Source organism: Ornithorhynchus anatinus, chromosome 16 (genome assembly GCF_004115215.2).
Source record: "Ornithorhynchus anatinus isolate Pmale09 chromosome 16, mOrnAna1.pri.v4, whole genome shotgun sequence".
Classification (NCBI taxonomy): Eukaryota; Metazoa; Chordata; class Mammalia; order Monotremata; family Ornithorhynchidae; genus Ornithorhynchus; species Ornithorhynchus anatinus.
In genome coordinates this window covers 14,435,335-14,460,271 of record NC_041743.1, presented here as the reverse complement: position 1 = coordinate 14,460,271, position 24,937 = coordinate 14,435,335, and the positions used below count along the sequence as shown (strand labels likewise).

The following is a 24,937-nucleotide window of genomic DNA, read 5'->3' as shown; positions in this document are numbered from 1 at the left end:
CTATTTGAAAGGTCAAATCGTATGTGTGTCTTTGCGTGAGTGTCTAAAAGACCTGGCAGTAGTGGGGCTTGTGAAACTTCATTACGCCTTCTGATTCCAGAAGGTGGTTTAGGTCAGTATGTTCCACCCTCGCCGAACTAATAATATAGGAGGAAGGGGGAATTCCTCCTAGAATGCACATTTCATCCTGAAGACTTCAGTGTATCTGGATGTGAGACTAGCTTTTGAGTTCAACATTTTGTTCTCCGCTGCCGAGTTACACGTATGGAGGTAACCTTCTGCCTTACATCCAGTTGCACAGCAGAATTATCTTCTGGAATTTGGAGCTTCTACTGAAATTTGTCTAGAGTCGAGTGAATTGGAGACCGAGGTGGGTTTACTGAGGTGTGGGTGAGTGGGCAATCGTCTAAATGGCAATTTCGGCTGCACATAACTCAATTCAACCAAAATCTGCCTTGGAGAGAATTGCAGGTGCCCTTCCCTCCTTTCCCCCTAACCCCCCCCCCCAAAAAAAGTGAATAAATCCCCTACACTTTCCAATTTAAGGTGCTTGACTTGGCCAATAGTGAGTTTGGATATCTTCCCTCAAGATCCAATTCAATATCTGAAATGTGGATTTGAAACTGGTGGATCGTCTTTAACCCTTACCCTTCTCTTTCCCGGACCCTGATTTCCATTCCCAAGTCGACGCGGCACAACGTTTCCTCAGGGTGTTTTTAGCTCCGACCCCTCCGGGTCATCTTGGTGACACCCCCTACCCAAAATCAGATGGAAAAGTCGAGTTTCTCTATATGAATGAAGAAGAGAGACAACACCTTAGATGCTTTTCTCTCCCTCTCCAGAGCTGCTCCTGTCATTTGCTATCGGTCGCCGCAACCTGAAGCGTGTATTTGAAAGGAAAACCCTCCTCCCCCTGCCCAGGCATGAGGCTGGGATCCATTTGGGGATGGGGGAAGGGGGTACTCTGAAGCCCCTGTAGCCCCCCCCGCCCCGAGAGCCTGGGATCCAGTTGGGGAGGGGTCTCTGTAACCCTTCCCCCTCCTGGGACGAATTTAGGATCCATCTGGGGAGGGGGGCTGTTCCTCTGAAGTCCTTGTAGTTCCCCCGCCCCAAGAGCCTGGGATCCAGTTGAGGAGGGGGTCTCTGTAACCCTCCCCCACTCCCCGGAATTTAGGATCCATTGGGGGGAGGGAACTGCTCCTCTGAAGCCCCTGTAGCCCCCGCCCCAAGAGCCTGGGATCCAGCTGGGGAGGGGTCTATGTAACCCTACTCCCTCCCGGAACGGATTTAGGATCCATTTGGGGAGGGGGGAGTTCCTCTGAAGCCCTTGTAGCCCCCGGCCCCAAGAGCCTGGGATCCAGTTGAGGAGGGGTCTCTGTAACCCTCTCCCCTCCTGGGACTGATTTAGGATCCATTTGGGGAGGGGGGCTTTTCCCCTGAAGCCCCTGTAGCCCCCGCCCCAAGAGCCTGGGATCCAGTTGAGAAGGGGTCTCTGTAACCCTCTCCCCTCCTGGGACTGATTTAGGATCCATTTGGGGAGGGGGGCTTTTCCCCTGAAGCCCCTGTAGCCCCCCGCCCCAAGAGCCTGGGATCCTGTAGAGGAGGGGTCTCTGTAACCTTCCTCCCTGCCTTCTCCCGGCGCGAATTTAGGATCCACTTGGGGAGGGGGCTTTTCCTCTGAAGCCCTTGCAGCCCCTGCCCCAAGAGCCTGGGATCCAGTTGAGGAGGGGTCTCTGTAACCGTCTCCCCTCCTGGGACTGATTTAGGATCAATTTGGGCAGGGGGGCTATTCCTCTGAAGTCCTTGTATCCCCCCCCCCCCCCCGCCCCAAGAGCCTGGGATCCAGTTGAGGAGGGGTCTCTGTAACCGTCCCCCCTCCCGGGACGAATCTAGAATCTATCTGGGGAGGGGGCTGCTCCTCTGAAGCCCCCTTAGCCTGTCCCGCATATGTATCTGCGGTCCGGGGTTCCCCGCAGGGTCTGTCGGGGGTCCCCAGGGCTGGGGGTTCGGGGGAGGAACTTTGGGGCGCGGGCAGAGGTGGGTTTTTGAGCCCCAAGACCACCCTAGCGAGGAGCCGGCTTTCAGAGGAGGGAAGTGGGCATCCTCCTAAAGCGGCACCGCGGTATTCCCGGGGGGAAAACCCAGCCCCCCCGCGGTCTAACGGGACCCGCTCTCTCCTGAGCGCTCAGCGCAGTGTTCTGCACACCGTATGCGCTCAATGAATAGGATGGAGCGAGTGCCTGAATGATCCGCGCGGAGGTCTCGGGTCTCCAGCATCGGGGAGGGAAGCAGGGGGAAACTGAGGAAGCCGCCTCTCCAACCTTCCCCAGCCCGGACCTAAGGGCAGGAGACTGAGGGCTAGCCCGGGGCTCTGGAAACCCCCCAATCTCTCCCTCCCAATAGGTTTTTTTCCCAACTAATTAGGGATACATTAATCTCCTTTCCCTTTAAGCCTGGGAGGTAACCTTAGCTCCAGTTGGTACTAGCCTTGCTGTGTGTGGAGGGTGGGAGAAGGGAAGGGAGACAGCCTCAGTTCCCCCCCGCCCCCCCGCCGCACCTTCTCCCTTCATTTCCCACCTCTTTCTCTCCCATCCCCCTGGACACGGGGTCAACCCCAGGTGGCCAATTTGCACACAACCTGGAACTCAGACCCTTCCCCAGGAAGAGGACAGAAGCCTCACCCTCTGAGTTGGGTCATCAAGAGCTCAAGGTCAACGGGGAGGCCTCTTTGGCTCCCCTGGCCAGTGCAACAAGCCGGGCCCTCCGGGGCCACCCCGTCTTCAAATTGGCCAGCTTCCCTAGGGGAGGGGCTGGATAGGAGGAGGAGAATGAGGAGGAGGAGGATGGGGAGGGGCTTGCTCCTGGGACTAGGTTTGCTCTGTAGCCCAGCAGTGGCAAAGAGTTTGATCCTCCGGGGCCTGTGGGTTTCTCTCCCCAAGAGCCCCTTCCCTCCACTCTCTTCCCCCAGCTGGAAAGATGAGCCAACGGTGAGACCTCCAGGTGGACGCCTTCTCCTTCCTCTGCTTCCTCTTCCACAGCCCCGATGGGGATTATTCCCGGGAATGACACCCTGGCCTCCTCCTCCTCTTCCTCCTCTTCCTCCTCCTGGAGATAAGGGGTGTCGAGCTGCCGGATGGGATGGTGCAAACCAAGAAGAAGCTGCTAGGCCGACCACAAGGAGTTAATAAGGGCTTAAAGACTCTTTGATCCAGTGTGATCACTAGTGTAGGAGCCAATCCTAGCCAACAGAGGTACAGAGTCTTGGTAGGATGGTGGCAGGAGTGAGATAAAAAAGCAGCAAGGTATATGCCCACCGCGTATTGAAAAACAGCCTGATTTCCTGATCTCTTTTGCTGATCTCTGTACCGTTAAATATATATATATATATATCCTGCCTACGACATCATGCAGTTGGGCAGGTAAGGTCTGAAGGTATGTGTTCGCGTAGACTGTAGTAACTCTCGCATCCTCAAGTTTGTCCTTTTCCTTTTCCTTTCTCACCGATCATCTCTGTGTATCTCCATCGTTGCGGTGACTTTTTGCCCGTTTCCAGCAATTGTAGGCTTTTTCATCGACTTGGGCATCCTATCACTTCTAAAGAGCCAGACAGAGTAAGGAGAGTGTCTCAATCTCTATCACGTTGTTTAAATGATGACTTTCACCACTGGAATGAGAGAGGCTGTGGGGCAGACTCATGAATATGAGAAAGATGCGTTTGGTAGGGGAGGGAAAAATATACAAGGGATACTTGAAGAAACACTAAGGGACAATTGTACATGCTTTTAAAAAGGAGTATTCTTCAGCGACTTCAATGAAGCAGCAGAACTAGGTCTAGTCTGAATTTTTTTTTTTCCTGGTAATTTGAATGTGTTTGATGTAAAAGTCAGATTTTTCTTCTGTTTATCATACAACTGGCAAAAATGATAGCTTACCAGAAATTGTTTAACTTGATCAGTGGGGATGTGGGAGAGAAAGGTGGAGAGAGAGAGGGCCTAGGCAGTTTAAATCTAGAAATCTAGTCATTTAGGAGAGCTCCTTGGCATTTGTGTTCCAGAAACACCATTGTATATTAGATATGATCCTAGAACTAAATAAGCAAAATCTTACTTTAAAAACAGCTATAATAAAACTTGGTTTTCTGTAAAGTTGCTAAAGACTTCTAATCTTGGGCATTGTAGAAACTTACGCCTTTCATTTCTAAATTGTCTCCTAGCAAAGCTGGTATGGATAGTAAAATCATTTGACATCTATTGACTCTCCTAGTGACATCTGTGTTTCTAGAACTCCCGGTGAGACTTAAAACAGGATGAAAATGGGAACTTTAGTTCATACATGAATATAGTCATAACACTTTTTTATCATTTCTTGAATAATTCAATCATGTGTAGTTCTCATCTTCTGTGGGGGAAGGGGGAGTTGTGTTTAAGTTTTGGTAAACCTTTATGCAAATAAGTCTTCCAATAAGGGTTTACTGTAATTTACACAAGGTTTGAGACCCTTGAAATTGAATTTGCTTGTTTTAGCCTTGATTTGATCATGTGTTCCAAATGTATTTGCTAGGGAACATTTTTTTTTTCAGAACACCAAGAAATTTGTCAATATAAAATTGTATATTGCTTTTTCAAAATGCTATAAATCAAACGTGGCTCAGAAAGATGTCATATCCCTAAGGCTGAATGAGGTTTACAAGTTTTCTGCTGGGGAGGAAAGAAGAGGCAGTTTCCATTCTTGTCCCTCATTAAACAATTTTTTTTCAGAATAAAAACTCAGCCTTTGCTTTTCTCTGAATTATCAGTTTGGTTGAGAATTTCTCTTCACATCCCAAAGAATATAGGTCTGAGGCTTCTTTTTTTATGAATTATGTTACTGATTTAAAGATTTTAACTTATTTAAAAACTTCCAGCACAGCACTAATTTCAGTTTTTCCTTTCATAATTAAATTTAAGTATATTGACTGATTCTAACATGAACTTAGTAGTTTAATTGGGTTTTAAGGTCAAAGTGCAACTAGTACTTGCACTTGTATCAAATGTAAACATGGAGAGGATTGAAGTCAGCTCACTTAAGATCATAATTAAGAGGGATATCTTGGTCAACTCTGTGTTGTGATGTCATTTGTACACTGCTTCATTTTCTTTAACTTTGTATGCAGATGAATCACCTCATTTGTTTCCAAAGGATAGACTTGTTTATTGATGTCTTGATGTCTTCTTTTCCTTCATGCAATATGCTGGGGAAAATTCACAGTATCTCTGGTTTCTAAAATTTCTCCATTTTGAAGTAGATGGGAAGAGGAAAAGGCAGCCATTTTTATCCCCAATTCCCTTAGGAATGGTAACCCACTTGATTGATAATGAGTGGGTTCTGGGGCCTAATTAAATGGATTGGATTAAGAGTAACAGATTTTTTTTAAAAATAATCTTATTTCTGACAGACTTTAACAAAAAAAAAATGCTTCCTCTTAAAATCACAACATGTAGTCTGCTAATATAGACCAAAATCAATGCTTTTTTTTTTTTTTTTGGTTTTAATACTTTGGTCAAACTAAATGTGAAACACCCAGTCAGAGAATGCTAATGACAAATTCATCAGTTCTGGGTGGATGGAAGGCCATTTCCAAGATTAGTCTCTTGGACTTTCACAGCTGGGATTGTTTTATTTGGTCTCCAATCCATTGTGTGGGGGTGACAGGGTATGCCCCAAAGTTGACACTACCAGATACATAAAAGATACCTCGAATAGAGTCAACTCGGGCCCTAGTTGATGAGTTATTTAAAGGCACTGGTTCTTTCTCTGGACCACTTCTACCCTCGCCACTCTCAAAAATCTTCAATGGTTGCCTGCCCATCAATCTTGGGGATCATAAAGAAACTCCTCATCCCAGCTTCAAGACACTCAATCAGCTCTTTCCCTCCTAGCTATCCTTGCTCCTCCCCTACTACAATCCGGACTGCACACTTTGCTCTTTTACCACTAACTGACTATGCCTCGTTCTCATCTCTCTCACTGCTGATCCCATGTTGGCACCCTCCCTCCTGCCTGGAACTTCCTCCCACTCCATATCTGACATCCTTCCCATTCTTAAAGCCCTACCTATACTAAAATCATTTTTAATTCAGGAAGCATTCCTGACTTCTCCCCTCCCACCCTATTCTCTCTCTCTCTCTGCATCACCCATGCATTTAAGGCCATATGCCCTAAGCATTTTGATACCACCCTCCACCTTCATATCCCTTATGTGCATATCCTTATATGCTTCAGCTTCTCCTGTATGCAGTTTATTTGAATATCAACTCCCCACTGAATTGTAAACCCCAGGAGGACAGGGCTCAGGTGTACTAACTCTAATGTAGTGTATTAAGGGCTTAGTACAGTACTCTGCCCAAGCTCTCAGTAAATACCATCGATGGATGCAATGTATCTGATAATCTGGTTCCACTCTCCTTTAGTATTCATACCTTTTTCAGATGTTGAAAAAGTCTAGTATTTGTATACCAGATGTCAAGGTGTTTCTCCCAAGAACAAAATAACTCATTAGCAGATGATGAATGATCAATTACAAATGGTGCTATAATTATTGAAGAAAAACAAACTAGAATGTCAGGCTGTAACCCCTGCCATTGTAGTATTACATCAATCACAGTACATTCTCTAGAGAAGGTTCCATCTCTCTTCTCACTAAATTAATACTTGCCTTTCTACCTTTTCTTTCTCCCACCAAAATCCTTTACTAGCTATGCATGTTGCCCAAATGAATCACGGGATAAATTATGGAGCTAAATTTATTAGAGCCGTTAGATAAAAATCAAGTATGCAGCTGATGATTTCTCTTTTTAAAAAAAAAGAAAAAAACTAGAGGTAAGCATTGAGCTGTGGCTTGCCATAATTTTATCAGGAAATTTAAACTGAATGATTCTCCCAATATGTAGGGCACTAGAATTTAATATTGTACATTCTAAATAACACTTTAGCATATGTGTTAGTCATTTTATAGAAGGCATTTTGGGTTCCATTATATAATTGATTTGGTGAGTTTCTTTTGCCAAGACTATTTGTCATCTGCTTGCTGTATGAAGAGTAGCCAACTTTTGTGTGGATAATTTTTTCATGACCTTTCTGAACTCTTTCCTTTTTGTTAATGTTGAAAACTACTCTCCCAAGATACCGCATTGTCAAAATATGTCTGTGAACATTAGGACGATGAAAAGAACATTTTGAACACAGGTTCATCCTTAAATCTGAGCAGTGACTCCTACCTCTTGAGCTCAAAGAGCAAGCTTCCCAACCAATTATTCCATTCCTCATGTACTGTGCAGTTATACAGTGGATTTTGTGTAGCACAACTTTGATGAAACAGGGTTGACGCTTATCCACCCACTTCTTGAATAAAGTATTAACTCTCTTACTCAGTACGGTCTCTGATGCCTGAAAATAACATTGGAAATCAGAAAGCCACGTCAGCTTTTCTCCCATGGTGCCATGCTGATTACTTACTAACATTTTGGTGCCAGGTAGTACCGTGCTGGAACCGGGGAAGGAAATGAGGAGGGGCAGAAGAGTCAGGCTGCTGCCAGAAAGCCCAAATACAGGAACCAGCCTGCTGACAGTGGGTGTAAGTGCCTTCACTGTGCAATAAATTATTGCATGAACAAAATGGAGAAAACCAGAAAGTGCAGGAAGTCAAAACAGCCTAGTTTACATTGATTTGACTAGGGCAGTGAATAAATTTCTCAATAATCCCCGGCCTAGACTGGCAAATTTGGGACAATAGGCAATTTTTACAGGAAAAAACCCTCTGCTAAAACTATATTTTCTATTAATAATGAGTAATGATAATAATATTGATTTTATTTGTTAAGCACTTACTATGGGCCAGGCACTGTACTCAGCGCTGGCACTTTGATTCATTCATTCAATCATATTTATTGATTGCTTACTATGTGTAGAGCTCTGCACCAAGCGGTTGGGGGAGTACAATATAAGAATGAACATTCCCTGCCCACATCAAGCTTGCAGTCTAGCAGGGGAGACAGATATTAGTAGAAATTTAAAAAAAATACAAATATGTATGTAAGTGCTATGGAACTGGGAGCATCATTTTCAAAAAGGTAGTTGTTGAAGCAGCATTTATTGAGCACTCACTGAGTGTATTGTATCAGGCAGGCACTTGGGAAGTTAGTTCAAAATAAAGTGAAGTTCTCTGCCTTCAAGGAGCTTATACTCTAAATGGGGAAGTCAAACATAACCTACCTACAGCTCGATCGGTCACAGTGGCATATGTATGCATATTTACATTGTAAGTTTAAGTAGTTTTAAATCTTACAGAATAGGTAGCCCCACCTTTCTTCAGACGTTTTAAATTTCCTTCATGCTCTGGAAATAACCACTTCCAGGAAGTTGGGAGATGATCGGTAGGCCATGAACTGGTTCAGAAATAGAAATAGATCATAAAGGCTGTCATAATTGAGAGCTGGCTGACAGTTCTATAAGCTCATTTCAGGCAGGTAACATTTCTACCAACTTTATTGTACTCTTCCAAATCTTAGACCAGTGCTCTGCACAAAGTAAGCGCTCAATAAATACGATTGATTGTCACATGAAAATCCTCTTGCTTGTTTGTTAAGTCTCCACAGACCCTGGTTCGTGTACGGAGCTTCATTGATTCATTCATTTAATTGTATTTATTGAGCGCTTACTGTGTGCAGAGCACTCTATTAAATGCTTAGAAAGTATAATTCGGCAACAGACAGAGACAATCCCTACCCAACAACGGGCTCACATTCTAGAGAGGGGAGACAGACAACAAAACAAAACAAGTAGACAGGCATCGGTAGCATCAAAAATAGATAAATAGAATTACAGATATATGCACATCATTAATAAAATAGAGTAATAAATATGTACAAATATACACAAGTGCTGTGGGGCAGGGAAGGGGGTAGAGCAGAAAGAGGGAGTAGAGGCGATGGGGAGTTGGAGGAGGATGAGGGGAAAAGGGGGGCTCAGTCTGGGAAGGTCTCCTGGAGGAGGGGAGCTCTCAGTAGGGCTTTGAAGAGGGAAAGAGAGCTGGTTTGGCGGATGTGAGGAGGGAGGGCTTCCCAGGTCGGCGGTAAGACGTAGGCCAGGGGTCAGTGGCGGGACAGGTGACAACGAGGCACAGTGTAGAGGTGAACGGCAGGGATGTAGAAAGAGAGAAGGGAGGTGAGGTAGGAGGGGGCAAGGGGATGGAGAGCTTTGAAGCCAAGAGTGAGGAGTGTTTGCTTCATGTGAAGGTTGATAGGCAACTAGTCCATTGATTTCTTAGCCACCTACGTAAGTGACACTGTTAGTGTCATCTTCGAGTAGGATGGGCATATTCACAATTCATACTTCATAAAAGTGCCTAAAATCATTTGAGTTTCTCTAATCACCCCATTTTTGAGAACCAGAATCATATCCTCTGCCTATTTTCCAGATGCCTTCATGTGATCCAAAGGATTTCCTGTATAACAGGAGAAAACCTCATGAAAATATCGAGGAAAGTGGTTATGGCTCCAGGACTTGATGAACTTAAAAAATGAAAATATTATGGATGGGCCTTCAGGGGTCACATAGACCTGCTGGATGTGTGCTTTAGTTTTGGATCAATCCAGGCTCAAAAATTTTATGCAGTGAGGAATGCCTGAAGTACGGTTCCTATCACTCGACTGTAAATTCTTTAAAGATAGGGATTAATAATTGTGGTATTTGTTAAGTGCTTACTATGTGCCAGCCTCTGTATTAAACGCTGGGGTTGATACAAGCAAATCAGTTGGCCACAGTCCCAGTGGTACGTGGGGCTCGCATTCACAATCTCCATTTTACAGATGAGGTACGTGAGGCTCAGAGAATTGAAGTGACTTGCCCGAGGTCAAACAGCAGCCAAGTGGCAGAACTAGGATTAGAACCCATGACCTTCTGACTCCCTGGCCCGTGCTCTATCCACTAAACCATGCTGCCTCTCTGCTTCTACCTTCTTTAATGAACACTCCCAAGCACTTAATATAGTGCTCTGCCCATGGTAAATCAGTAAATACAATTGATTGATTATTGTACAGGTGTTGAGGAGTCTCAGCCAGGTCTGGATTACTCTATTGGAGGTCATTCCCGAAACCAAACTAGCCTGGGATTGGACAATTTCTGGTTGCCACTAACCACTTCTGTGGACCCACAGGAAAATACTCCTTCCTGGTAGACACACTACCAGCTGGAGAGGTCTAAGGTTCCAGATGGGAGCTGGTGGAAGGACTGGTCCGGGCCTGGGAAGGCTCTGTCCTCTTGGGCTCTCCTTGGCCAGTTTGGACTGTGCTCCCTGTAAGGTTTTCAGGATGATAAAGTCCCCCCACTCCATCTTCCCTCCTGAATAACAGTGAATCTCTTCAGCAGTGAGCACCGCATAGGCTGCTGTTTGCCTGAACAAGGACACAATTGATTTGAACAGAAAGTTATGGTTCTCTCTTGGAGGGGATGAATGGGCTTCAGGTCTATGCCTCTTATTTTAGAAAGAGAAATGATCGGGAGTAAAATCACTCTCATCCCAATAATTGCAAACACGACAATTGGAAGTGAGCAAGCACAATGTACCTGCGTGATTCCAGGGAACAGGACAAGGAACTTATTGATAGAATAGGAGATTCTTTTCCCTCTACGACTCTTTCCAATTCCCATGGTTAACCTTGAGTGGATGCCAGTTCTCTTTTACAAAGTAAAAACAAGCCTGGGTTTTTAAGGAGGATTAGGATGCAACCATACCTTTTCCCTGAATTTCTTTGGGAAAACCTATTTTTATTTAGTCTGAATTAAGCAATTACATAAACCTGTCACTGGAAGTGCATGGAGTGTTGCCCAAATTCTGTCTGTGGACTCTTCAATTTGCGTTTCATAGTCTCTCCTCAAAATTAGGAAGGATGAGAAATCACATGATGATGACATAATTATCATTAGACTCAAAATGACTCCTAAAGGAAAATTTTGTCCGACATAGCATTTTTCAGACTATCCTTGAAAAGTGTGCCTTCTTGAACCAGAGGAACAGAATAAGAATAATAATTTCCTGATACCCAATTTCCATCATAAATCTAAATGATAAAGATATGCAGAAGCTATTATGAAGTAAATCAATTCATTCATCCCTAATGTAACTGTTTACCAAGGCTAATAATTTGATATAAATTCTAGGTCATATGTTCGTTATTAGCTATTGGATTCCAATGATGCTTGTGATAGTGATATTTTTTTCTTTTTAATCAGTGAGTGAATGAGACTTTTAAATAGCAATGTGTGATTGATAATTCCTTCCATACTGTATGTTCTCTGATGTGTGCCTGTCATTTTGACACCATTTTCATTCTCCATCACAGTTTCACAATATTCTCAGTCTCTGTTCTAAGAAATCATTTATATCTGATTCCTTCTATGACAGGATGAACTATCTTCTGCAGCTACAGTGTTTAGAAGAATTCCATTTCATCTGAGGTTTTACTTCACTTTGAACAGTTTCTCTTTTGGGGGAGACCCTATTTGTGTTTTCACCTTATCTACTCTCTACTAGAGATAGGTTTTGCTTCTTAATTATCCACTAAGAATTTATAGCTCATGTTTCTCAGCCATAATGTGGTATTCTGTCCCTTACAGTTATAAGTAAACATTTCCCCCTGCTGTACCATTGCTTTCTTTGAATGATCGTGAATGGGGCAATGGAAGCCCTTCCGGCGTTGACGTGGTTGGCTCCTTTTGGAGGCCACCTGTGGATGGTATCTGTTAAGTGCTTACTCTGTGTCAAGCATTGTGTTAATATCTGACCTAGACACAGGATGATACTAAGGTTCACAGCCTTAGGGTGAGATTGTAGGTAATTCACAATCTGTGTGTGATGGGCTTTGGTAAATATCTATTTTCACCAAAAGCTAAAGCTGTACTATCCCTTCATTACTGGATTTATTCTCTTTTTCTTCTGGCCGCATCTTTAACCTGCTAAAAGCAGTTGAATACTAATCCCTCTCACCAAAGGTTTTCTCCAGATTGGGCAAAACCAATGATCTCTGTATTCCCCAAATGAATCCAGGCAGTTCAATACCCTTTTGCTTTTAAAGAACTATCCTATCTGGCTGAGCGGTTCTGATACATGCGATGTTCCCCACCACTCTCTTCTCTTCTTTCACCATCCCCAGTGAATTCACAGTCAGGTGCTGGCATTTACGTTCTCCTTTATTGGTAAAACAAGAATTTATTGACAAGATCAAGTAGGAGATTAGTTCCCTCAACACTATACACTCCCCAGAGGAATTCTAACCCTCATTAAGATGGAAAACACTTAAAGTTGTAATTCAGGGACACTGCATTGCCTCATCAGCTAAAATAAATAAAGAGCAGGAAGCTCTACTGAACAGACTTAGAGAGATTAAATAGCTTGAAAGATTTCATGAGTGCAATTCTAATGCAAGTCTTAACTTATACCCTGCTGTGAGAGACAAGGGCAAATTAGCTCTTATGAAAATAAAGTGGAGAAAGAAAACTCCAATAATGTAATCAATAGGAGAGATAAGGCTACATTTTGGGTTTTTGAAGGCCATTAAGATTATTTCAAGGGACTGGTGAATGAGATGGCTACCGAGCTTTTAAGCTACTGCTGCTTAGTCCTTCCCATCCCTATCCCTGACTGGCATCATAAACTAGCATCGATTCTGCCTCTGCCTCTGCCTTCCTGCCTCTTTTAAACTAAATGTCAGGTGAAAAAACAACTACTTGACCTCTTCCCCTTCCTCCCAAGAATAATTGTGGTGTTGGTCGAGCACTTACGGTGTGCCAGGCACTGTGTTAGGCCCCAGGATAGATGAAGGATAATCAGAGATGCAGGAGAAGCAGCATGCCTACTAGATAGACCATGGGGCTGGGCGTCAGGAAGGACCTGGGTTCTAATTCCCGACTCCACCGGTTGCTTCCTGGGTGAACTTGGGCAAAGTCACTTCACTTCTCCGTGTCTCAGTTTCCCCATCTGTAAAATGGGTATTAAGTCTGTGAGCCCCATGGGGGGATAGGGACTGTGTCCAACCTGATTTGCTTGTATCCACCCCATCGCTTAGTACAGTGCCCGGCACACAGTAAGTACTTAACACATACCGGGATTATTTTTATCATTATTCTCTGTGCCTCAGTTCCCTCATTTGTAAAATAGGAATTAAGTATCAAGTCAGTCGATCGATAAATATGATCGACTGATAGTGGTATTCATTGAGCTCTTACTGTGTGCAAAGCACTGTTCTAAGCGCTTGGGAGAGTACAATACAACCGAGTTGGTGGACGCATTCTTCACCCACAACACTCTTACGGTTTAGAGGATGGTAAGGACTATGGAGAAGGAGGTGGGGCAGTTGAAGGAGCAGTGGCAGTAAAGGCCCCTTTGGAACCCAATGTTGGAGCCTGAAAAAAAAAAGGTCAAATTATTCTTTGAAATAATACAATAATAATAATATTCTAGAAATAATAAGATGACCATTCTGAAATCTGTGATGCAAAATTTGCAGTTTGCAGGGATTGAGGTAAAGAATACAGGTAATTCAAATAGATGTAGATTTATATCCCTGAGCGCAGATTGTCCTGCGATCTTACAAAAACATAGCAAGTTCTTGGTGTGCAATTTTTCATTTTTTTTTTAGAACACATTTCTTAAGAGGTCAATCTCTTGTTGATTTTTTCTCGAGTCTTATAGAAAAGGATTTATTGTGTTCTCCAAAGTGCGATCCCCTTCTTGTTGAAGGAGATATGTTATGAATCTGTTTATGCAGTTACACTTGTAGAAATGCCTGTTTAAATGTTAAATGAATATGTCTGTGGGACATAAGCATGAAATTAACTATTTCTTTGGAAATGAAACGGGGGCATTACATCCCTATGGGAAGAGGTGCAAAATACACAAAGGATGGGGATCAATTCCTCACCATTTATTCTCCATGCTGTAACAAGTCAGATTATTGCTGCTGACTCAGTAATGTGCACTCCCAGGATATTCCACCAATATGAGACTTCAAGTCAATGGAACTCATTTTAGTTGGCTTATTTTGATTTTGAATTATGATAAATCATTAGGAAAATACATTGTATATGAATGTCCTGATATTTCAGAAGGGTAACCCGCCCCCCCGCTCAATAAAACAGAGCACCAGAGTTCTAAGTTTCGTGAACATAATAGTGATACTATTCATTCATTCAATCATATTTATTGAGCACTTACTGTTTGCAGAGCACTGTACTAAGCTCTTGGAAAGTACAATTCAGCAACAAAAAGAGATGATTCCTGCCCACAACGGGTTCACAGTCTAGAAGAGGGGAGACAGACTTCAAAACAAGTCAACAGACAACAGTAGCATTATTATAACTAAAAAAAATTATGGATATATACACATCATTAATAAAAATAAATAGAATTATAAATATGTACATATGTACACAATTGCTGTGGGGTGGGGAAGGGGATTAGAGCAAAGGGAGCGAGTCGGGCGATAGGGAGAGGTGAGAGAGCAGACGAAGAGGGGGACCTAATCTGGGAAGACCTCCTGGAGGAGGTGAGCTATTCTACTCTCCATTTTGTAAGATCCTAGTCAGTGGGGATTTGGTCTACCAACTCCAATCTATCGTACCCTTCCAAGGATTTAGAACAGTTCTCAGTACCCACTAAATGCTCAATAAATACCATTGTTTGATAGTGAATTTAAGGCTCTTATACAAATGCTAGGGGGAAAAAAAAGTCTTCTGTTCCATGTTATTAATAAATGGCCCTGAAATGTTCATTCATATATATATTCAGTCTAGTATGTGTATGGATCTAGGCTCACTTTTAATAATGATGTTACGGTTGTATTTGTTGCATGCATGGGTGCATACATATTAAGTGTTCCACTTGAAATGAATGGGACAGTTTTGGCTTCCTTAAATAATTATATTACACATTATATAATCATTATAGTATTTATGAAGCTCTTCCTATGTGCCGAACACTCTGCTAAGTCCAGAAGTAGATACAATCTGAGCAGATCAGACACAGTCACTGTCCTACGTGGAGTTCCCAGTGTAAGGAGGAGGTAGGACGGGTATTTAATCCCCATTTTACAACCGAGGAAATCGAAGTCAAGTGACTTTGTGTTGACAGAGTAGAGGAGACCCCATCTCCTATGTTTACTAGAAATGGAACATTCATTCAATAGTATTTATTGAGCACTTACTATGTGCAGAGCACTGTACTAAGCACTTGGAATGTACAATTCGACAACAGATAGAGACCATCCCTGCCCACTGACGGGCTCACAGTCTAACCCGGGGAGGCAGACGGACAAAAACAAGACGACAATCACGATAAATAGAATCAAGTGGATGAACATGTATCAGTCCCTGACCCGAGTGGTCAGTACAGTGCTCCGCACACAGAAAGCGCTCAATCAACGCTATTGTTTGCCAACTCATGCTCATGTATCTAACTTTTCATGTTTTTTGCCTAGGTGTTGAGGGAAAGCTAAGAGAATGAAGACTCTAAGTCCCCAGTGGAAACATGATATGGTGATGCAGTGCTGGTGCTGAATTGTTCTCTCTGATGGCTCTATGGGAGTGGATAGCACTGAGTCTTCATTGCTGCGTTTTAGCCGCCACTGCTGTTTCGGATCAGCATGCCACAAGCCCCTTCGACTGGCTCCTCTCTGACAAGGGACCTTTCCATCGCTCCCAGGAATACACGGATTTTGTGGACAGAAGCCGCCAGGGATTTAGCACAAGATACAAAATTTACAGGTATGAGTCTCAGCAAGGGGAAAGCGATGGCAGAACTACCATTCTAGATGTTGTATATTTGAATGACCAGAGGTTTCTTTAAGGAGAGTTGCAGATGGGAAAAGAAATGGACCATGGTACATTCAAAAAAATCACTGCCGTGACTTGTTTGTGTTAACTTGATTTTAAAAAAAAACAACAACTTTAGTCTGCAAAGCTAATTTGGAAAAAAAAAAATAGTTCCAAGATGATGATCACGTGTGTCTTCCCTCCAAAATCCTAGCTGCTTTTCCCAAAAGAAGGAGGATCACGAGGTTCTTTTTTCCCATTTGAAAGACATGGTTTCAAATCCTCTTTCCACGCTAATTACTGGTCTCAGTCAGACCCTCTCTGCAACATCAGCAGAAATAGAATAGGACTCTGGTGGCAGGAACCGACAAGGTGAGTTGTCCTTTCTCACTGAAACTGCACCTCTGATGAGGAAAAGGACAACTTTAAACCCTAAAGCTCTGGGAAACAAACTGGGAAATAGCTGGGAGGGAGGAGGGGAGAAGGGAGAGAGAATTTAATTTCTCCAAGAGGAAGACACACGGTGTTTAATTCCTGCCAGGGCTTGCCAGAATCCAGCTGGGCATGGCCATTTTAATTACAAAAGTAAAAATGAAACCTTAGGTTTGTCAACCCCTAACTTGCTGAAGACTGTAATAGCGGGAGGCTCTTTCAATCAACCTTTTCAGATTGAAGGTGCAGCAGGATTATTGCTTTAGTTGATGGTGTCAATGGCACCGACTCTCATTGATTTCAAGCCATCACAAGTTGAAAATGACATCATCACTTGCTCTCCGATACCTCTCTCGTGACAAATTAAATCCCGAAGCTATGGGAAGGAAGCCTACCCCTTCTAGCTTGCTCTTCGGCACCTGGCTTAGGTGATTGACAAAGCATCCACACAAATTTTTCCCAAATTCCATTCACTTCACAGAAGGGAACCCAGGTGGTCATCTGTCTGACTTGGGAATGGCTTAGCTCTCTCTCTGTGGGATGAGGGATGGTTGCAAAAAGAATATTTTGGCTCTCCCGAACTCTGCAGGGAACCTAGGTAAAAAAACTGATGTCTCCTTTGGGTAGTCTTGATTAGACTGTGATCCCGTCGTTAGGCAGGAATGGTCTCTATCTGGTGCCGAATTGTCCATTCCAAAGCGCTTAGTACAGTGCTCTGCCCATAGGCCCTCAATAAATACTATTGAATGAATGAATAGTTTGTACATATTCATATTTTAGACTGTGAGCCCATCAATGGGCAGGGATGGTCTCTATCTGTTGCTGAATTGCACATTCCAAGCGCTTAGTACAGTGCTCTGCACCTAGTAGGAGCTCCACAAATACTATTGCATGAAGAATAGTTTGTACATATTCATATTTTAGACTGTGAGCCCGTCAATGGGCAGGGATGGTCTCTATCTGGTGCGGAATTGCACATTCCAAGCCCTTGGTCCAGTGCTCTGCGTATAGTAAGCGCTCAATAAATACTATTGAATGAATAGTAAGCGCTGAATAAATGCTATTGAATGAATGAATGCATAGTAAGCGCTGAATAAATGCAATTGAATGAATGAATGAATAGTAAACGCTCCATAAATGCTATTGAATGAATGAATATTTTCCAGGAACCTGGTATTGTTTCTATTTCTGTACAGCAGAGGGCGCTGTGCTGCAGGTCACTATTTCTTTAGTGGGTTTTTCCCAAACACTGAGAAAGAAGATATTTCTGAATCCACCTCATTGAGGAATGAATCCTTTTGGAGACTGACTACACAAAATGACACTTCTCTCTACATTTACCTTGCTGCATTTTAATAGATATTCTCTCCGGGTGGACAACATCGACCTCTTGTGAATTTCTTTGCAGCCGGCTTCAAAAGGAATTCCAGTTTCTATACGGTTTCTTTTAGTAACAAAAAGACATATTGAATTTTACCCCATTAGGTCACCTTGTGATCTAAGCTAAATTCATTGAGAGACTGCATGGAGCTGTACGGACTTCTTTTTCTTAGGGCATCACTGACCGGTTTAACCAAGTTTATCTTTGGTACATAGTTATGCATGCATTGAGGAATCAGAGTGGTTTTTAAGGAAGTCTTCGGTTGTTCGGTGTAATGAGCAGAATGTTAAATGTTGCCCTCGATCAAATCAGGGCAATTTCAGAAGTGGCATGGTATCACTCTGTTTATCCTAGGATTTACAGGTCTTTTCGTATGTAAACGTTGGTTTTCAGTCTTTTTCTCTTGCTTTTCTTGTTCGTTTTAGCTTTTGGTTTGCTCAGGTACTGTTTTAGCAACTTTTGTAGGCCTGATTATTCAAGGGAGAGGTTAAAGCGTAGTTTGTGGAGGAAGGAGGGGGAGGAAATGGCACTTCATCTTTAATGCTAGCATTCCTGGAAGTTGATGTCTGCGTGTTCTAATAAGTGAAATTGATACTTCATTTAATTTATAAAAATGTACCTCCTGCCTGGGGATTTTGATCTCACTTTGGTCTGCTCTTTTCTCATCCATGAATTGCATAAATTGACTGGAAACTGTTACATCTCCCCCGATTAGACCGTAAGCCTGTCAATGGGCAGGGACTGTCTCTATCTGTTGCCGAATTGTCCATTCCAAGCGCTTAGTACAGTGCTCTGCACATAGTAAGCGCACAATAAATGCTATTGAATGAATGAATATTAATCACTGGTATTTACTGTGTGCCCAGCTCTGTATTAAGTACTCGGGATGCTAGGAGTTTACAATTTACTTACAGAGGGAGATGGACACTGAAATAGATTATAGTAGATTATAAGAATATTTGTGTAGATGTTTTGGAATTGGGGGGAGTATCATTTGTATATATTTTTATTCCCCTATTTATTTTGTTAATGAGGTGTCCATCCCCTTGATTCTATTTATTGTGATTAAGTTGTCTTTTTCTTGTCCGTCTGTCTCCCCCGATTAGACTGTGAGCCCGTCAGTGGGCAGGGATGGTCTCTATCTGTTTGGGCAGGGATGGTCTCTATCTGTTGCCGAATTATACATTCAAAGCGTTTAGTACAGTGCTCTGCATATAGTAAGTGCTCACTAAATACTATTGAATGAATGAATAATGCTTAAAGGGGACATAGTCAAGTGTGTAGTCGATCCAGAGGGGAGAGAAGATAGGGGAAATACAGGGTTTAATCCTGAAAGGCTTCTTGGAGGAGATGTCATTTTAGGAGGCTTTTGAAGGTGGAGAGGGAGTTCCAGACCCAAGGGAGAATGTGGACAGGGATGGGTAATGGGATAGAGGAGATGGAGATAAAAAGAGGAAGGGCTGGTGTTAGAAGTGCAGAATCGGAGGTTGGGTTGTACAGCAGCAGCCTGGCTTAGTGGAAAGAACCCAGAGGACTTGGGTTCTAATCCAAATTCCGCCACTTCGCTGTGTGACCTTGGGTAAGCCACTTAACCTCTCTGTGCCTCAGTTACCCCATCTGTAAAATGGAGATTGAGACTCTGAGCCCCACGTGGGGCAACCTGATTACCTGGTACCTACCGCAGTGCTTAGAACAATGCTTGGCACATAGTAAGCGCTTAACAAGTACCATTATTATTATTAGTAGGTGATCGGCAAGGTAAGGTAAGAGGGAGAAAAGTGACTGAGCATCTTAAAGCTGATGGTAAGGAGTGTGGGGTGGAGGTAGATAGACAACTACTGGAAAGGCATGGAGGAGTGGGGAGATATGGACTGAACTTTTTTTTTATTTTAAATGAGCTGGACAGCATGGATTGAATGGTTTTTCAGAAAAACATAACAGGGTCCTTTAGATTTAACTAGTCTTTGGAAATTAAAGGATCAAATATTTCTCTATCACTGTTTATAGATGAAAGAATTCACAAATCACTGTTTATCTTTGTTTTATGTACCTGGTTGGCTTTCCTCTGTAATAATTCAATGGTTCTGACAAATTACTCCAGTGTATTGCTAAAGAGTAATAATCATCATGTTCAAGCCCAAGGAAATATCTTTTATAAATGTTTAACAAAATTTCAACACTCACAGAAGTTACTCAAAAGTGACAAGTAGAGGCATCTGAAAAAAGTCTATGGCAGTTTTGATGAATGATGATAAATAAATGTATATATAAAAATGCATAGCCCTTCAATTTTGTCCTTGATCCTTAATGTATCTGTCAGAGGAAAAGAAAAGTCTCCTGATTGGACATTTCACTTGCAATGATGCAATTTTGGAATCTTTAGCACTTTCTTTAAATAGGGATTTACTAAATATTAATCCATAGGAATGCAGAAATGAATTCTCGATAAATGAGCTGGATATAGATAAAAACCAACCAGTATTTCAAGATTCAGTTTACTTGACTGGAACAAAAATATTTATTATACGTCAATTCTGTCTTGCCTGTATTTGTTTATATCAATGCATAATTTGTAGCATAATTTCTATTTCACTATTGTAAAGAGAAAACAGCACTTTTTAGATGTTTTTTTCTGTGGTGGGAAAAGACAAAAGACAATCTTAAGCCTACATAAGAGAACTCTTACTCTCTTCTCAAAATGATCATAGATCCCAAATTCAAATTTTTAAGGCTGTCTAAACTCCATTGGTACTTTGGATTCCAAGACTAAAATCATTTTATTTGGAGCAATAAGATAGTGTTTGCAGTTAAAATTTGCTCAAAGTGTGTTGATTTTTTAAAAAACATAAAATGAAAAGATTTCATGACCCTACAAATTCTTCAATGTCTAAAATTAAGAACAAATCCTGTATTTGGCATGTGAGAATATAAGCTTAAAACTGAAAAAAAGACTAATTCCATTTCCTTGTAACATTAGCCTGGCTTTTGACTTTCTTCACATATCTTCTTCTCCTTCAAACGGCTCATTGATAATGCATATGCTATCACTGGAATTTTAAATTTTCCACTGTTAATGAGCTCCACTCTTTTCAGTTGAAGAAATACCAATTGCATGGCTTCAGAACAAATATTTTTATGAGATTGTTTCACTAATTTAGTTCTCCTGAACCCTCAGATTATTTACCTCAGTCCCTCAGTGGTCTTCTATGAAATGGCTAAATTGGTCAGATGAGTGTTTTTGTTGTCTTTCAGTTAGAAGTTCTCTCCCAAGCACTTAGTACAGTGCTTTGTATACAGTAAACACTCAAAATACTGTTGATTTAAATGTGCCACATTCACTTTTTCTCACTTAGAGGAAATATTTTAAATGTTTAACTATAGAAGCAGCATGATGTAGTGGATAGTGCCCTGGCCAGGGAGTCAGAAGGACCTGGGTTTTGATTCCCATTCCACCGCTTGTCTGCAGTGTGACCTTGGCTAGGTCATTTGATTTATCTGTGCCATTGTGGGCAGGGAATGTGTCTGTTTATTGCTATATTGTACTCTCCCAAGTAGTTAGAACAGTGCTCTCCACCCAATAGGCTCTCAATAAATATGACTGACCGTTCCTCAGTTACTACGGGAGACACGAACTGCGTATGTATGTATCCCATAACTTGTTTGCACTCCAGCTCTTAGTACTGTGCCTTGCCCATGGGCAAAATGCCATAACAAGGTTTAGTTTTTACGAAATGAACAGCTTCATTAGTTGGGAGTGATGCTTGGCCAATTATGCTTATGGGGAGGGTATCTATATCTCTGTATCTGTCATCTCTGTATCTGTCTCTCTGGCCTTCTCTCCTTCCCTTTTTCCACCACACTCTCTCTCCCCGTGTCCCTTTCCCTCTTATCTTCTTTATTTTCCTCCATTCCCGCCTCAGTGCCGCTTATATTGCCAATAAAATTCATGGAGAAAATGTTTTCTCTAAATTTAACATTTCATTTTAGTTTTAGCCTCTCCCCCAATTAAACCCACACAGTTATTCAGATTATAAAGACTTCTTATAGAGTAAGGCTTGCCACATTTATATATACAGTTTTGATTTTGTTCTCATGAATGAAAATTAATTTTAGTCTGAACTATTTTATGTCAGCTTACGAGGTGCCTACACTTAAATGATTCCTTTAATGCTCAGTATTCTTATTTTTAGGGCCATGACTGATTCTTTAAAGATTTTCTTTTGAAAGTATACTGAAGTTGCATTTACCTACCTTAGCTTCAAATGGTTGAAGAAATTATGATAAATATTACGTAAGAACTGTGTTTAAATTGACAATGAAAAACGTCAAGGTCCCTAAAGATATACTCATTGAGGATTCTATAAAGAACCCTCCAATAAAAGGAACAAATCAACTGATTGCACTTAATGAGCGCTTAGCGTGTGCAGTACACTGTACTAAATGCTGGGAGAGTACAGTGTAATAGAGATGGTAAAAATATTCCCTTTCCATAAGGAGTTTACAGTCTAGAAGGGGAGACAGACATTATAAATAAGTTAGGGATATGTGTCTAAGTGCTGTGGAGCTGAGGGTGGGGTGAATAAAAGGTACAAATCCAAATGCAAGGGGAAAGAATAGAACTTAATATAGTAATATAATTGCCAGAGGGACAAAAGATTGGATCATTCAGATTTCTTGATATAAAACATGTACATGAATTTCAAACTACGAAAAGGATGAAATCTCAGTGAAGTTTATGTGCAGGGCCTCAAGTATATTTTGCATTAGTCAAGTAGATTCACACACTAAGTGCTTTATATTTAGTTTGTGCATTTACTCTTTGGTATATGTTTACGTGTTGCTGACACCTCTCTAATATGGATCTAAATAGACATTATTTTCTTTGAACACTGGAATTGTGGGGAAAATTAAAGATGGGAACTTGGCAAACACTTCAGTGGTGCTTTAGGCTCAATCAGTTTCATATTTTCCTCTCTAAGCTGCAACATGAGAATTACTTCCATGTAGACCTTTGCCAATCAATCATATAACCATTAAGTATGAATTATGTTGGGGAGCAAAATAAAATGGCACCAAGTGGAAGATTACATTGTCACTTACAATATGAGAATGATTGTCTTTTTTGGAAGTCAAACTCCTTGCTTTTAGCAAAAGGGTACTTATATCTTGTTTCTTTTATGAAGCCAAGTGTTTCTCAGTAATCGTATTACCAGAAACAAATAACAAGGTAGCATAAATGTATCAGACTTTCAGCATCACCCAGGGGCTAACGACTGTATTTAATTTATTGCTAAGGCTCAATTTGGGGGGGGGAGGGGGGAGAGAGGCCTTCTCTGTGTGGAGCATGACTGATTCACATGTGAGAAAAGTTTGTCTCTACCTGCAAGAACTCTACAATCCAATGGACAATCTTAAATTATCTCTCATATAGTTAGATGGTAAAAATGCTACAGTACCTCAACATTTCTTCGTGGTTCTTACAACTAGGAACTAGAAATGAGGAACTGTTTAAAATTGGAGACTCAATTATTATTGATTTAAGCATTGAATCAACTTATTTTTTTTAAAAAAAACATTTATCTCCCACATTACTTAAATACGAAACAACTTTAGTCTCTGAAAAGGTTAAATGTCCCCAAAATGTCCACGAGGAAACCAACTTATATTTTTTATCAAGTTTTGTAAGTTTTTAAATATAAACAATTATACTTTGTGTTGCAAACTTTTATTCCTAGGTAATGAACTAACAGTGGCTCAATCAAATCAGGGTTATTTTTTCTAGTGAAAATGGCTTCAGTATACATAAAGCAATGATAAGAATAGTGGTATTTATTAAATGCTTAACTATGCCTCAGGAAACTTACAAAATAGCAAATGCTTTCATTCAGATTTTCAAACTAAAAAAAATGTAGCAACAAATTCGTGGCACCTTAGTACCAGCTCTTCGAAATGAATGGGTGTTAAAAAAAAAGGATTATAATAATATGAGTAGAAGGAGTTTGTCTTTGGTCTGATCCTGGGCTGGATATATGACCAATGCTACAATGTCATGGCCATTGCCAGCACCATCTCCTAAAATCCATATCTAGAATGGTTGTTGGTTGCTGGGTTTTTTTCCTGAGGCACAGGTATCAATTATTGAATGGACTTTATTGATCACTGACTGTGTGCTAAGGATTTGGAAGAGTATAATATAATAGATAGGCAGAATCCCTGACTAAAAATAATTTTTAGATTGAAAGAGGAAAAAGACATTAACATAAATCAAAGGTAGATGAAATGGGAGTACAGGGATAAGTACATAAGTATTGTGGGAGGTTTTGATTTGCTATCTTCTCCTTTTAGACTGTGAGCCCGTTGTTGGACAGGGATTGGCTTTATCTGTTGCCGGATTGTACATTCCAAGTGCTGAGTGCAGTTTTCTGTATGCAGTAAGTGTTCAATAAATACAATTGAATGAATGAATGGGTGAATATCAAGGGCTTAATTTGTATCCATCCAAGTGCATAGGTGACACAGAAGGGAGAGGGTGAAGGGGAAATGAGGACTTAGTTGGAGAAGGCCTCTTGGAGATGGGATTTTTAGACAGGTTTTGGAGGTGGGGAGATGCTCCCACCTGTCCACCATTGCCAATCAATTACTCATTAGTATTTATTTAACATTGACGGTGTGTGAAACACCAGACTAAGAGCTTGGGAGAGTAGAATGAACTTAGTAGACGTGATCCTTGCCCTGAAGGACTTTACCATGTAGTAGGGAAGACAGGTGCTAAATTAATTTATAGATAGAAGGGAAAGGATATATGGAGGTGAACTAGTACTTAAGTAATGATGTGTGTAAAATATGTGCCTAAGTGCTGTGGGAGTTGCAAATAGAGACATCTGCCTCCGATTTGGGATTTCTATGGTTTTCCTGGACCTTGGGATAAATCTATCAGTCAGTCAATCCTATTTGTTGAAAATTTACTATGCGCAAAGCCTTGTACTAGAACCTGGGAGAATACAATAAAGGATGAACAGCACATTCCCTGCCCACAAGGAGCTTTCAGCCACTTCCAGAGGGATGACAATTTATCCCTGAGTTTGGAGGAGGCTCTGGATTACTTCTCTTCTGGCTGGTGGTGGGCTCACGTAGCATCGACTGGAAAACCAGAAAGTCCGTCCATGTTTGTCGGCTCCTTCCCTTCCAGGCAATACATCCGTGGTACTAATTGAGGGCTTACTCTGTGCAGGGTACCAAGCACTTGGGGCAGTAAAATACAATAGAGTTGGTAGAAAAGAT

The 24,937-nt window shown here is 41.6% G+C and overlaps 1 protein-coding gene across 3 annotated transcripts in view; it reads left to right on the top strand.

The window, feature by feature from the left end:
• Nucleotides 1-24,937, top strand: part of BRINP3 (BMP/retinoic acid inducible neural specific 3) — a 251,515-nt gene that overhangs the window by 1,125 nt on the left and 225,453 nt on the right. Inside the window, exons 1-2 of one of the 3 annotated variants that reach the window (XM_029081388.2) lie at nucleotides 2,941-3,419; nucleotides 15,510-15,795. In XM_029081388.2, the coding sequence (XP_028937221.1) occupies nucleotides 15,602-15,795 (194 nt within the window). In that variant the 5' untranslated portion in view covers nucleotides 2,941-3,419; nucleotides 15,510-15,601. Of the gene's footprint in view, nucleotides 1-2,940; nucleotides 3,433-15,509; nucleotides 15,796-24,937 lie in introns of those variants that run through there. The other 2 variants (XM_029081389.2, XM_001516327.5) reach the window with 2 other exon arrangements.